The sequence below is a fragment of the Mesoplodon mirus genome (assembly GCF_964341445.2).
Source record: "Mesoplodon mirus genome assembly, chromosome: 4".
NCBI lineage: Eukaryota > Metazoa > Chordata > Mammalia > Artiodactyla > Ziphiidae > Mesoplodon > Mesoplodon mirus.
This window is the reverse complement of record NC_138979.1, coordinates 85066747-85081645: the sequence shown is the minus strand read 5'-3', so window position 1 is coordinate 85081645 and position 14899 is coordinate 85066747. Positions and strand designations below refer to the sequence as shown.

Below are 14899 nucleotides of genomic sequence, written 5' to 3'. Positions count from 1 at the left end.
AACCTTAAGGGTATAGGATGCCCTGAGTTACCAATAGTAAAAAAATATATAACAATTTGACATTTAAAATTTAAAGATTTAAATTGAAAATTATTTTTCTCATCTTTCCCCCATGTCTTAAAATTCTAAACTTTCTGCATGTTTTCTAGTATGCATAATATATTAGTATAGTAAGGCATGTATAATTGATTTTTTTAAATTATGAACAATTCTATATTAAAAGTACATGGATTAGTATATCTTATCAAAATACTCTGGAGATCACTTTCTAAGTGATGATGCTCCGACCCACAAAGCAGTTGGCCCACCTCCTTAACTGATCACTGTTGCTATCTCTTTTTGAAGGAAATGGATATCCCATTCTTTCTGAGTACTCTTTTCTTTCACCCTCCCATAGATATACTCAGGTACCATGGCTCATGGTTCTCTCCACAATAAGCGCCCTGGCACCCCCTTTAGAACATGGTACTAAATATAAGAATGTAATAGAAATAAGACTTCTGAGTTCCTGATGACATATTGGAGACAAAGAAATAGGAGGTAAAGTTCTCCCAAATTAATACATTAGAGAGCATAAAGTCAGGGATGAAGCCAAAAAATCTTCAAAAGCAGATCAACTCAAAGACTGTGATGGGTAAAAGAGAGAAATAAATACATTGTATAATCTAAGGCATTCTACAGTAGGGAAAAGCACTCTGATTTGCAGTTGAATAGAGATACACATAACATATCTATCCTGTTGTTAGATCCCATTATTGGAAATATGTTAACACAATGCGGTGAATTGGTGTAAAACAAACTATGTTATAATGTAGCAATCTTATCCATTCATCTCTGTTGTATTCATGGCTAGAAGATGAAAAACGAATTACATTACACATTCATGGTTTTCATGTTACCCCTCTGTTACTCTTTAATCACATAACAATTGTCTTGTTCATGAATCTAAAAGCTATTAACATTAACATTGTCATTCTTTAGGCCAAGGCTCTGCTTTGGGATGTTTGATTTCTTCCTTTTCCTCTTGGCAGATTCTAAATCCCCTTAAGCCCACGCCTTATCCCCCACCTCCAAGGAAGCAGCCTCCAGGGACAGCTGCCCCGCCCCCCAAAGGATGCTGAATGTTATGTTTGTCCAATCTCTTACTAACCTCCAGATCCAAGCCCACTGCAAGCCGGGTCTTTCATGTTTATTTAGAATTACTATTTCTCGAGGATGCTAAAAATTATTCTTGACACACCAAAGTCCAAATTTATGCTTCCATTATTTTCCCTTACAGCTGTGGCCCCTGTCACCTTGAGATGATTTTAGTCTCAATCTCTTTGGACCATAAGAGGATCCTGAGAGTCTGCAGATAGGTGGGTCAGAAAGTCATTGCTATGGAAAACCAACAACATTGTATGGCTTTGCTATTGTTCTGAAGAATATAATGAAAATACTACCCAGGTCCATATTCTAATACATCCAAGACTAAAGACTGCTGACTCTTTCATTACAAACTGTTAGCCCATCTCTGTGCTTTATAGACTATCCTTACTTCTATGGTGATGATTGCCCTTGTGTCTGATAGAGCAACAAGATTCTTGACCTTCTTATCTGTGAATGCTCCTGTCCTTATAGTCTCAAAAGCCAAGAGGCATAAGCATTTTTACTCTTTCTTTGTGATATTTGCAACTATCCTGAACTCAAGAATGCCTGATAATATTTTTAGGGGCCTCCTGTCATCTCAGAAAGAGATGTAAATTACTTTATCCAAGAAAATAAGTACTAGCGTATCAGTTTTTTATAAGAAACCAGCAACAAGATAATAATTAACTACATAGTTTCTAACTGTCCACACTCCCTATCCTTTTTTTGCCTTATGAATTTGTATTTTATTTTCTAGCAAAGGAAAGTGCACAAATAAGCAATTCATGGGTCTGGAATGCATGCATGTATTTTATCAAAATATATGGATAATTCAACTTTCATTACACCTTTACAGGATACATTGATGGAAGTGGCTACTGATCAAGAGTTGAAGATGAATTCTGAAAATACCTTTCTCTTCTATTTTTTCCAAAATGTATCTTTCTGTGGAGCAACAGTTACTTAAGTATATTTCTCACATATTCATGTTTATCTGCTTTGGAAAACTGAAGCATGGGATGGATAAGAATTAAGTTAGAATATCTCACACTTTTTGTTCACTGGGACCAATGGAAACAGGAAAAGAACTGAAGCTTGATGCACTAATCATAGGTTGAGTCTATATAATAATATCCAACAGTAAGGTCTAAAGGTTTTAAGGTGTTTAAATAAGAATAGATGACTTTTCAGAAAACCAAAAGATATTTCTTGAGGTCTACTGTGGGTGCCATTTCACACGCTTAGGCTTCTGAAGGACAGAGCGTTTGCCACTGGAAGAGTGACAAGTACAGCAGACAAGCACAGATTGCTCAGGTTTGTAAGATTAACATGGAGAAGCAGGAAACTGAGAGAGAACAGAAGAACAAAGGAAGCTAACAACACTCTAACTTACTTGTAATAACAGATTTCATAGCCTGTCCGTACCCAGGCAGGCCTACCAAGAAGAGCCTCCTTCACAGAATACAGAGTTGGCTGCATCCCTACACAAAATAAAGGCAGAGTTAATCCATTAGGTGGGTGGTGGGGGGGAATAGAAAAGGAGAGCTGTGGTAGGTTGAATAATGGCCCTCAAAGATACCCAGGTCTTAATCCATGGAAGCTGTATATTAACCTTATATGACAAAAGGGACTTTGTAGATATGGTTAAATTAAGTATCTTGAGATGGGGAGATTATCCTGGTGGGCCCTAAATTCAATCACACATGTCTTTCCAAGAGGGAGGTAGAGGGAGGTTTGACTACAGAGGAAAAGCAATGTGGCCGAAGCAGAGAGATTTGAAGATGTTATGCAGCTGACTTTGAAGATGGAGGAAAGGGCCATGAGCCAAGGAATGTGAGGAACATACCTCTAAAAGCCGGAAAAGGAAAGGAAACAAATAATCCCCTAGAATGTCCAGAGGAAGCATGGCCTTTCCAACGCCTTGACTTAAGACCAGTGAAACTGATTTGGGACTTGTGGACTCCAGAACTGTAAGAGAATATATTTGTCTTCTTTGAAGCCACAAAATGTGTGACAATTTGTTACAGCCGCTGCATCAAGTGAATACAAGAGCCAAGGCTCACCTTTTCTCTTTCTATACCAGCAAGAGTCTATTTAATCAGTACAAAATAGAGGTAATGTCCTATGCTTGGACCTGGAGCTACGGGGAATATTTTTTCCTTACTCAGAGCCACTAATACATTAGTATGTGAGCCAGCAATAACATGCAGAATTTCCCATTTCTAGAAACATTCAAAATAAATATGGGCTACTAGTCAGTCATTGTCCCTTGAACGCCCCCTCTAAAAGTGCCACAGGTATTCAGGAGAATTTAAACTTTCTCCAGAGTTTTCTGAGAGTGTAACTCGGTGTTGTCCAATGGAATTGTGCCGTTTGCCTGTCTGTGACAAATATCAACAGATCAGTATATTTGCTTCTATGGGTTTTAGGAGGTGGAGAGAAGGAATAAATGAGAGGGCTCACTGGCCTCAAAAAGTTCAAGGTGGGGCAAGGGAGGCAGGAAGCGGCGGAAAGTTATGTGAGGTATTAACATTTCATAGCACAGGGAGAGTTTCAAGCTTCCCCTCCCATAGTAGCAATTTACCATAGGTTGGCGGCCGTCTTGCCATACCTGGCAACCAAAACATGTCAGCCCAACTTCAAACCCTCTGCAACCCAAGCAGGGCTTCTGATAATAATTCAAGCACTCAAAAGTGACATCATTTTTGGTGTTATTGAGAAAGTCTCTATTTCCCAAGAGCTCATACCGTAATTGAACTGGCTGTTGGCCTTCTCACAGTTGCTAATGTTGACGCGATAAGGGACCGCATCCCTCATACCGCTCACCTTGAAGTAGAACCACTGCTGGTGCTGCGTGCTATTCACATCAGCATTGATCAGTAAGTCGTACTCCAACCTGCAAAGTCAGAAGCAAGATCAGAGGGTTAAAAGCCTTTAAGAGAACTTCCAACACTGAGAAATCTACACATCTCAGGTTCTGGATGATGGATGTAAGATCCAGGATCTTGGTTGGCTGGTAAGTTATAGTTATCATCCTTATCTCACAATGTTGGACAGAGGCTTTGGAAATTTAAGGAGGGGGGAGCAGTGTCCTGGTATTAGAAGAGTCAGTTATACAACTATAGTTTCTGTCCACCTGGAAAAATGCAAGTGTGCTATATTCCAGAGAAAATGTGGTCACATCTGGTTGGATATGCCATTACTATTTGATGTTAGACATGACTTCTGAGCATCAGTCTCCTCAAATGAAAAATAGAAATAGTGTCTAGGGACTTCCCTGGTGGCACAGTGGTTAAAAATCCGCCTGCCAATGAAGGGGACATGGGTTTGAGCCCTGGTCGGGGAAGATCCCACATGCCACAGAACAACAAAGACCATGCGCCACAACTACTGAGCCTGTGCTCTAGAGCCTGCGAGCCACAACTACTGTGCCTGCGTGCCACAACTACTGAAGCCCGTGCGCCTAGAGCCCATGCTCCACAACAAAGAGAAGCCACCGCAATGAGAAGCCCGCACACTGAAATGAAGTGTAGTCTCCCACTGGCCGCAACTAGAGAAAGCCCGCACGCAGCAACAAAGATCCAACACAGCCGTAAATAAATAAATTAATTAATTAAAAAAAAAAGAAATGGTGCCTAAACTTGCAGTACTGTTTGTAAAGATTGAGTAGTATAATATATGTAAATCCCCAGCAAGGCAACAAACATGAATTAGACTAGCAATGAAAGATTTGTCTGTTTGTTTTTTCCCTTTTTAACTGATTTAGTTTACATGAAGTAAAGTACACAGATCTTAAATGTACAGCTTAACGAGTTTAAGCAAATTCATCTGGGTACACCTGTGTGACAACTCCCTGGATCAATATGTAGAACAGTTCCAGCACCCCAGAAAGTCCTTATGTGTCCCCACACAATCACTATGTCTCCAAAAAATTACTTTTTCAAGCTTGAGCAGCAGAATTAGCAATAAAGCTTTGACTTAAACAATATCATCAGGATATTTCATTTTCAAAAATATTCTTATCCCATCCCCTTGGCATGCTCTTTGAGTTGCTCTTCTAGAAAGGGCAATGGTTTTGCCCTGATTCGTTCATACTCTCCTACTCTGGCCCTCTGATTAAATGGCACTGTATAGTGAGATTTGTGGAAGGGGAGAGCTTTGTTGAAGCCGTAGCAGAGCAGATGGTGTCCCACCCCTCCCACCGTCACTATAAGCAACACACTCTAACCACTGAACTCACCATACAATGAATGAAGCTATAGTTGGCACCATAGGGACACCCATGAGAACAATTCCAGGAAGTCTATGACCCTCCAATTGTCTGCTATGCCCACAATGCTCTCGCTAAAAAGTGATCATAAAAAATCCTTGCCTGTAAGTAGGTTTGTTTTCTGTCATTTGACTCTGTCACCCAGACCACAACTGACGAGTTTAGGATTCTACACTCTGGCCAAAGGCAGATATAAAGAGAAAGACCTGAGTAAGGCCAGGAGCTCAGGCACATCCTGGACTGCTCATTTTCCCACTAGGAGATTCCTAATCAGGTCTTCCCTCCTGGATCCTTGGAACTTGATAAATGAAGAGAATAAATAATAAAAGCGGGAGCTGTAGGAAGAAGAAGCTGAGATAGCAAACAAGAAAGAGAAGGAGGCTGAGGAGGAATCTTAACATGCCTGCCCTTCCCTTCTCCATACCAAACAGCTCCACTTGTATTTGTTATATGTTGGGCTTCCTTGAAATATTTCACGTACCAAAAAAAATGACTTACCACTCACCACGTCCCAAAAAGGGAAAACTTCGAAAATGTCTCCTGGGAGGGGGATACAAAACAGGGCTGAGCCATACTGAGTATGGCCCCTGCAGCTTTCCTTACTTGCTCACGCACTTGGATGGCTTTGCGAAGATTTCCAGACTCAAACTTGGAGAAGAACCGTAAGCAGTCAGAAGTGGTGTCTTGCAAAGGCCTGTAATGAAATAGAGAACCTTTGAACATAGGACTTATTGCTATTCTTGGGCACAGTTTAGCATTTCTTAGAGATAAGCTTTCTCTTACAGATCTTTAACCCGAATTTTCACTGTGCTGATTTTAGGAGAAGGAATGGATTATTAACTTAAAATATTCTTATGCTCGTGCCATTAAAAGGATATTCTATACTCCCACCCCCCTCATTCCACTGATGTTCAAGACCACCTACCAATGCTCATCTAGACTGAAGACAACTTTATTTATAATATCGCTTGGCTGGATGAGCCTCCGGACATCCTCAAATATTTTGATCCTGGAAAGGAAAATTGAAAACATTTTAAGGGTTGGCCCTCACTCCTTACCCCATTCATCCTATGGTCATGTGGGAAGGGCCTTGGGACTCATCAGAGAATTATGAAAGAAAAATGTAATCATGATCCAACCTTGAGCTGAATGAGTACAAAAAGCACCACCCCTCCTTCCTTTTCTTCTTTATCAAAAAATAAAACTACACTGAACAGTAGGAATGTAGGAAGCAGTGATGTCAGATTTTCATTTTAGGAGGATTCTCTACTCAAAGGAGTTTTGTCAAGAGCATTTGGGCTGAGGGACTTTGAAGCCTCTGGTTGTGTGAATAAGAGGGCCCTCTGCACTAAGACACTTTTGAAGGAGACATTAGGATTGCTGATGGTCTGGGAGGCTCCAATAAGCCTTTGAATTCTTGTGTCATTTATAGTCCTTGGTTCTGTTTGCTCCAGAAGACTATGGTCAATCTTCTCTCTGAGAAACACCAATATCTGGGAGACTTAAGTAAGAGGGAGGAAGGATACCTAAGGGATATTTCAGATTCCCTCCTTGAATTTCTGATCCAGCTCTCTGGGGTGGGGAGGGGTAGGAGAAGGGGGAGGGAAGGTCAAAATGAGGCCTAGACTCAGGGGAAAGATGTCCTGTCCAGTGGGGAGCTGTTGCTGGGCCAGCCCCTGTGGTGTGTCTCTCAGGAACTTGAGCATGGAGATAAGGTCAGAGGGGTGAGGTCAGAGATGTCAGCCAGGAGACCAAGTGGAAGCAGTTCTTGGGGTCCACCATCAATTTGCTGATGAACTTGCTAACAGTTAAGAAAACTTACTGCTATGCACACTTTGCTCCATAGACTTAGTGTATGCATACTTAGTATATTTTCTGGGAAAACCGTTTTCTCCTTGAGTTCAGTAATTTTCTTTTTAATCTCGTTATGCCTATCCAAAGGCAAAGCTCCATTTCATGCATCCTGGGAATAATCCATCACACAACATTTCTTCCCTGCAGGATGCATTTTTTTTTCCTTACAATCCTTAGTGATGCAGCAAAACTATTCCCCAAGCCAAGTCAGGTTCTATAAGGTTGGGACTGTGGGATGGAGGTCCACCACCTCCTCTCATTAACAAGAGATCAGATTCCAATGTGCAGTAAATGAGAAAAGTGATCCCAAATAATCCATACTTGTTTATTCCTGAGAACCTTCCCTTAAGGAATGATCCCAGTATTTGGAGAAACTGGATAATCTTTCCCTTTTGTAGGATTTGCAATGGATTCGGGGTAAGGGGTTGCATTAGAATCGTCTAAGAAATTCTTTTTGTGGAAACACATGTCTACCACCACCCTACTCTTGGCTCTGAAATGTCCTAGTAGGGAGGCAAGCTTGTATATTTGGCGAAAATATCCTTAAGGTTTTTTTTTTTTTATTTTTTTTTGTTTTTTTTTTGGTGGGGGCGGTATGCGGGCCTCTCACTGTTGTGGCCTCTCCCATTGCGGAGCACAGGCTCCAGACGTGCAGGCCCAGCGGCCATGGCTCACGGGCCCAGCCACTCTGCAGCATGTGGGATCTTCCCGGACCGGGGCATGAACTCGTGTCCCCTGCATCGGCAGGCAGACTCTCAACCGCTGCGCCACCGGGGAAGCCCTCCTTAAGGCTTTTAACATGCTGCTGACTAATGCTCACTTTCCTGAAGATAACAGAATTATCTGTACAAACCATTCCACCTACAAAAATACTAAAGAAGAAAAAATATATATAGCTCCCAAGTTAGTAGCACCATCACCTTTGGACTCCACATTTACGTTCCAACACGGACTGGGCAGAGAGAGGTGGACAATGCCCCCAGAAATCTGGAAATGCCATCATTGTGAAGTCAGACACAGATCTAGTTCTTCTAGCTTTGGCCATACAAAGATAGGGGTCATGGAAGGCGATATGCGTCCGATGTGTCTGCAGGAGCTTATCTATTAATTCAGTAGCTTCTCTAGGTCTAGTGGAATTGGAAAAGGAGGCACTTATCCTTGGGCAGGAAATCGCATCTATGTCCCAAGCATCCTCTTTGAAGGACGCCTGAACGTCTAAGATTTCACTTCCGGAAGAACCTATCCCAAGACCATTGGATTGTGCATTTCGGTATGGGTTCATTCCAGGTCTTTTTTGGACGTTAGATGTATGTTGGACCTCCCCATCTTCACTCTGCTCATAAGGGAGGTCTGGACAGGGACTTCTCTTTCTTGTCCCCAGGAGATTTGGTCCTTATTCAAGCAAAGCCCTTTTGGGGAGGCAGCAGTCAGAATGTGGTGGTGACTGGCATACCGAGTCTCGTCCAAGTTCAAACCACCTCCAGGTTTGGACTCCAGTTCCTTCAGGTTAAAAGTGGAAAAGAATACGTCAGTGTTTCTGTCCAAGTAGAGAATACAATCTGATCCCTGTCCTCACTCTCTGGGCACAGAGCTAAGCATAAATCCTGTGCACTGGAAAACTTTTTCCAAAGTCAGTCAAGGAAAGACTAAGCTTCAAGAGTCAAAGAAATGGCAGAATCCTAGAAACGCACACTTGGAAGGGGCATTTGGTGGGTCTAGTATGAGTCTATGCAGTACATGAAAGCCTCCTACGACACCCCCAAACATTTACAGCCTGGATGAATGACTCATTTACAGAAACTTCCCTGTATCCCAAGGTGGTTCCTTTTATTTGAGGATCATTCTCATTGTTTAAGAAAAATTCTTTTTTACTCGGAATTAAAATTTCCTTCCCTGAAACTTTTACCCACCGATGCCTTTCTGCTTTCTAGAGTGAAATACAATGTCAGCTCCCTTCTATAAGTGACTTAGCGTGTACCCTTAGATGTGGCCAAATTCATGGTTTATTAAGAATCATAAGAAAATAATGGAGGTCCAAAAGCAGGTCTAAATTTTGGTGGGAGCAACAGCAGAAGAAGCAACAGCAACCAGCCACTGGATTAACATGACCAGGTATAAGGTGCTTGATTTGTTTCTGCTAACAAAGAAATCCTAGAATCAGGCTGGTCACCTTCAGAAAGCCATCTCATACAACCATCCCACTCTCACAAGAGAATGATTAAATCACCATGAATTTTCACTTGCTTTCCCAGGACATGAGAGTAAGGCACCTTGCCCACCAGACAACAGGCAGCAATGTGAACCTTCATCCTACTTCCTTCCGAGGTGATGGGTGTCAGATTGTATTGATAGGACCCTTGCATGCATCCTATCTCTGCCACCTTCTCATATCTTTGTTTAGCCTTTTACTTCCCTCTCAGAAAGATCCCAGAAGCAGAATGATAAAGATGAGCAATGTTTTCCATCTGGAGGCCAGTTTGGATTCCCAGAGTCTGCAAGGAACCCATTAGCATCACCGAGGAGTAGAACCACGGCATACATTCTACCTCAAAACTGCAGGAGAGCTCAAAACACATCGCCTCATATTGCATCAGTTCCTCTTCAGGTCGATCAAGACCAGGTTTGGAGCTCAGCTTGTTCACATCTGTTTCCAAGTCATCATCCTACAATGGCACATTCAAAAAATATGTTACAATCAGGAGAACCATCCTGAGAAATATCGAGACAAGCTACATATGGGACTTTTCAGAATCCTGGGACACGGTTTCCTTGCCTCCAAGTTATAGTGCTAGCCTAGTCAAGGATAATTTAATATGTAAGGTTGTATTTTTAAATACTAAGAAAGATGATAGTTTTTCTCAGTGTTCATGTTAGTATTTATCAGCCTTCATCATAAATAATTTATGTAAAATGAGATGAACTATGTAAACAATGAAGCACAATACCAAAGAATTGTTTTTATCTCATCACCACTGTCTTTGACATAACTGTAATTGTCGTACCTATTCATCTATCTCCCTATTTAGGTCACTCTTTTCACAAACGTTTAATGAGCCCCTACTATGAGTGGGCACTCTCCTAGGTACTAAAGACTCATTGGTAATTGAACAGACCAAGGTCCATGATTCCATAGAACTTGCCTTCTAGTGAGAAAAGGAAGACAGTAAGAAAGCAAACAAATGAGCAAGGTAACTTCGAACAGTGATAAATGTCATGGGAAGAATGAGAGGTGGTGAAGTGATTGTGAGTGAGGCTGGGGTACAAAGAAGCTAAGGAGGTCACTTTTTATTTTATTTTTTTTTTGCGGTACGCAGGCCTCTCACTGTTGTGGCCTCTCCAATTGCGGAGCACAGGCTCCGGACGCACGGACTCAGTGGCCATGGTTCACGGGCCCAGCTGCTCCGTGGCATATGGAATCTTCCTGGACCAGGGCACGAACCTGTGTCCCCTGCATCGGCAGGCGGACTCTCAACCACTGAGCCACCAGGGAAGCCCGGAGGACACATTTTAACAATAACGGCTAAAAAGGCAAAGACTTGGGGGAAGAAATTACTAACAGAAAAAGAAAAAAATAGAGCAACTTAAATTTGCTTACAGAAAGAAGGTGGCTGAATGTATATACTCATATACACGAATTCATACATATAACTGAATCACTGTTGTATAGCAGAAATTAACACATTATAAATCAATTATACTTCAATAAAATAAATTTAAAATTTTTTTTTAAAAAATAGAAAGTGGCTGAAACATAAAGAATAAGAGGAAGACTGCAGGAGTCAAAATTCCATACGCAGGTATGATGCTGAGCCTTCCAGGCTCTGGGGAGGAGGTCGTAACCTCCTACTATACCTGTATCCCTTTGTACATTTAAAAGTTTACCGAGTCACCATCAGCCTTTTCTTCATTGGGATGAATAATACCAGACCTTTTATTTCTTCTTCTAGATCATCATTTCATAATAGATTAACAGTGACGGTGACTCTCCTCCAAACACTTCTGTATTTTTCAAATGTTATAGAATGTTACAGAGAAAGGACATAGTTCAATCTCTTCATCTTTCTGTGCCTCTCCCAGATCAAGTTTCCCTAATAAAATGGGGGGGGGAATCCACCCTATATTTTAGGAATCTATTTTGTTAGTTAAGGAAAAACCTGATAGTCCTGAAAGCCTGGCTTATTATTCCTGAAATCAAATAAATGTGGAAAATAAATGTTATATTCCTGGGTTTCCCTGGTGGCGCAGTGGTTAAGAATCTGCCTGCCAGTGCAGGGGACATGGCTTTGAGCCCTGGTCCGGGAATATACCACATGCCCTGGAGCAACTAAGTCTGTGCGCCACAACTACTGAGCCTGTGCCCTAGAGCCTGTGAGCCACAGCTACTGAAGCCCACGCACCTAGAACCCGTGCTCCTCAACAAGAGAAGCCACCACAATGAGAAGCTCGTGCACCGCAACGAAGAGTAGCCCCCGCTCACCGCAACTAGAGAAAGCCCGCACACAGCAACGAAGACCCAATGCAGCCAAAAAAATAAATAAATAAGAGGGTTAACATAAATTTTTTTTAAAATCATTTTAAAAAATGTTATATTCCTGATTCAGGGGAAAAAGTGCAATATTCCATCCATCTTCTGCAATTTTTCTCCAAGCTTTAAATTAAAAGAAATATAGATCCCATGAGGTTGATATAAGGATATTTTCAGATACAGTGCATACCAGGCCCAAACTCCTTAGCCTGGTATTGGAGATCCCAACACTTATCCTTTCCAGCTTCATCTGTCAGATCTTCCTTCCCTTCACCATCTCTGCTACAGCCTCAGCCATGCCCCAAGGTGGCACCAATAGAAATGCAACCTGGCAGGCCTTGAGAAGCATCTCCCCACCAGCAAGTAAGGTTGGTACGTCTGGAATGAGGAGCGTCAGGTAACCCATGAGCTTCAGCCTATCTAGGTGCCCTACTCAGCCTTAGAGCAGGTGTTAGCAAACTATAGACCACTGCTTGTTTTTGGAAATAAAGTTTTATCGGATCACAGTCATGCCCATTCATTTATATACTGCCTGTGATGGCTTTCTCAGTATTAACAGCAAAGTGGAGTACTTGTAACAGAGATCATCTCTGGTCCTCAAAGTTTGAACCTTGGCCTCTGAATCTCCAGGCACTCAAGCAGGTTGTCAACTACTTCTGTATTTTATAAACACCCTTTATAAATACGCTTATATTTATTTAGGAGTGGACCAGCTTCTCTGTCCTCTCAGCAACCCAGAGAAGCTTCATCATTTAGGATTTTGGTACCCATCTAACCCAGATAACTCCCTCCCTCCTCAGGTTCGACCCTTCCAATATTGACTTTCCCCAGCCTTAGATTTGAGTTCAACACCCTTTTGAAGGTGCCGATTCAAACTCTGGTAGAGACAATCCCCAAGTTTACTAGACTGAATTCTTTGAAGATAAAAACTATGTCTTATTTGCTTTTGTATCATATTAACATCCCTAAGATCTTAGCATGCTGCCTCACATATGGATCATATCCAAGAAAATACCTGAAAGAAATAAAAAGTTTAAGAGGAGGAAAGGAGGGAAGAAAGCAAGGAAGAGCTTGAATTCACCCTTTCTGTCCTCCTCGTCTTCAGAGTCTGTCCAAATCTAATGTCTGTGTTCCTTAAGAAAACAAACAAACAAACATGGCTAACCTCTAGTCTATATTCGTTATAAGTTTCTCTTTCCTTATGATGACATTCACAGTTTTCAATCAAAGAACAGCACCCAACTATACACTCTCAAGACGCTTTACAGATATAAGTTCCTTTTAATCATTCTTTCTAAGAGGCTTCTCCCAATTGTTAACTAAGATTTTCAAAGGAAAAGGCCACAAGTTAAAGGCCTGCATCCATTCTCTGACCAGAAATAAATACTCTTGGCTTCTTGCCCACATAACTTGCAGCAAATGCTGTTGGGTTCTCCAAGGGAAAACCCGGTTCCCTGTCTCCTGCTACACCCCAGAATCAAGCCCTTACTCTGATGTTCCTCTGTTTCTCTATAAGGCATGCTCGCACACTTACTTCTCACCTTCTCCTCAGCTCGAAGGCTCTTGACGAATTATTTCCAGGCCCTCACTTATTTGTCTTATGCTTCCTTCCCAGCTGGATTGATTTATTTGTTTAGATTCCTCTCCACCCCAACCCACCATCATCTGCAGAGTGGGGGTAAGGAGACGGTCTGAAAGCTCTCCCCCGACCCCATGCTGTGTGAAGTCGAGCACCAGCCTGCAGCTTGTCCCTCCACATCAGATACAAGAGGTGACTGATGCTACACATCAAACATTCAGCTATCAAAGAGCCAGCAAGAGGGGTGGGAAAGTGGCATTGATGAATGACTGCAGCAGCCCAGTATTATTCAAATAATTCAGCAAGTTCTCCACAGGCCTGCATCGGCAAGTCACAGCAAAGAGCCAATTTGCTACTGATGACTTCAGAAATGATTCTATTTATCAACAAAACCCTGAGCACACCAGAATAGCAACAGCAGCCTTAACCTAGAGACCTGGCTAAGAGGTAGTCCCTCTATGTCTGCTACTACCATTAGCAAGGTGAGTGAGAGAACGCAAAAAGTCTCTTTCTCCCTAGGCAGATGTGTAGATGGAATGGTATGTAAAAAGAAAGGAAGAGAGGGAGGGGGAGAGGAGGATGGATGGATGGATAGTAGATAGATAGACAAGTAGATAGATAGATAGATAGATTTTTTAATCCAGATTTCATCTCCAGGAATGTCATAAAAGGTAGCATTTACTTCTCAGTCTTATTTTGCAGATGTCAAAACTAAGGAACTATAACTTGAAGGGACTTGTCCAAGTCGATGTCCACCAACAGAGATGGGGACAGAATTATAACTCGTAGATAAATTATCATTATTCTAGAGCAGTGGTTCTTAACCACAGGGTGATTTTTGCCCCGCAGGGATATTTGGCAAGTCCCAGAGACAGTTTTGATTCATGACTGGGGGGCAAAGGGGTGGATGTCACCAGCATCTTGTGGATTGAGGTCAGGAGTGCTGCTAAACATCGTATAATGCACAGGACAACCCCCCATGACAAAGAATTATCCAGCCAGAATGCCAAGGTTTAGAAACCTTTTTCTAGAAATGCTGTCAGTAAACTATGCCCCACTGTCTGCTTTTGTGGAACACAGTCATGCCCTATTGTTTACACATTGTCTATGGTTGCTTTTGTGCTACACCAGCAAAGTTGAGTTGTTGTGACAGAAACTGTATCGTCCACAAAGCGTAGAGTAATGATTATCTGACCTTTCATAGAGAGTTGGCTGATCTCCATTCTATAGCATAGGTTATTATTGATAGAGACTAAAAGGCACTACTTCCTTGCTGGCCAGGATACGTGCCATACAACCCAAAGGAGCACAGTTCACATACTCCAAGGTAAATGGAATTGTACAATGCAGTGGTCCTGTGTATAGATTGGGTAGATGAGAAGAGTGACTTACAAAGACAGTGGAGATCTACTAGAAAAAGTTTCCTAGGAAGTCTTTCCATGGTCTCTTAGCCTGAATATCCTTCACATTCATTAAATACACCAACCCTAAATGTCTACCTCAGGCTTATCCTGATGGAATATTAGTGCCTTGATAATAGATA

The 14899-nt window shown here is 41.8% G+C and overlaps 1 protein-coding gene across 1 annotated transcript in view; it reads right to left on the bottom strand.

Moving 5' to 3' along the window:
* LOC309802864 (uncharacterized protein) overlaps window positions 1-14899 on the bottom strand; it is a gene marked incomplete at its 5' end in the record, with an annotated part of 129895 nt that overhangs the window by 68500 nt on the left and 46496 nt on the right. The window contains 7 exon segments of the mRNA XM_082618746.1: window positions 2522-2609; window positions 3876-4017; window positions 6002-6092; window positions 6324-6407; window positions 8173-8542; window positions 8545-8752; window positions 9799-9915. Of these exon segments, the coding sequence (XP_082474872.1) occupies window positions 2522-2609; window positions 3876-4017; window positions 6002-6092; window positions 6324-6407; window positions 8173-8542; window positions 8545-8752; window positions 9799-9915 (1100 nt within the window).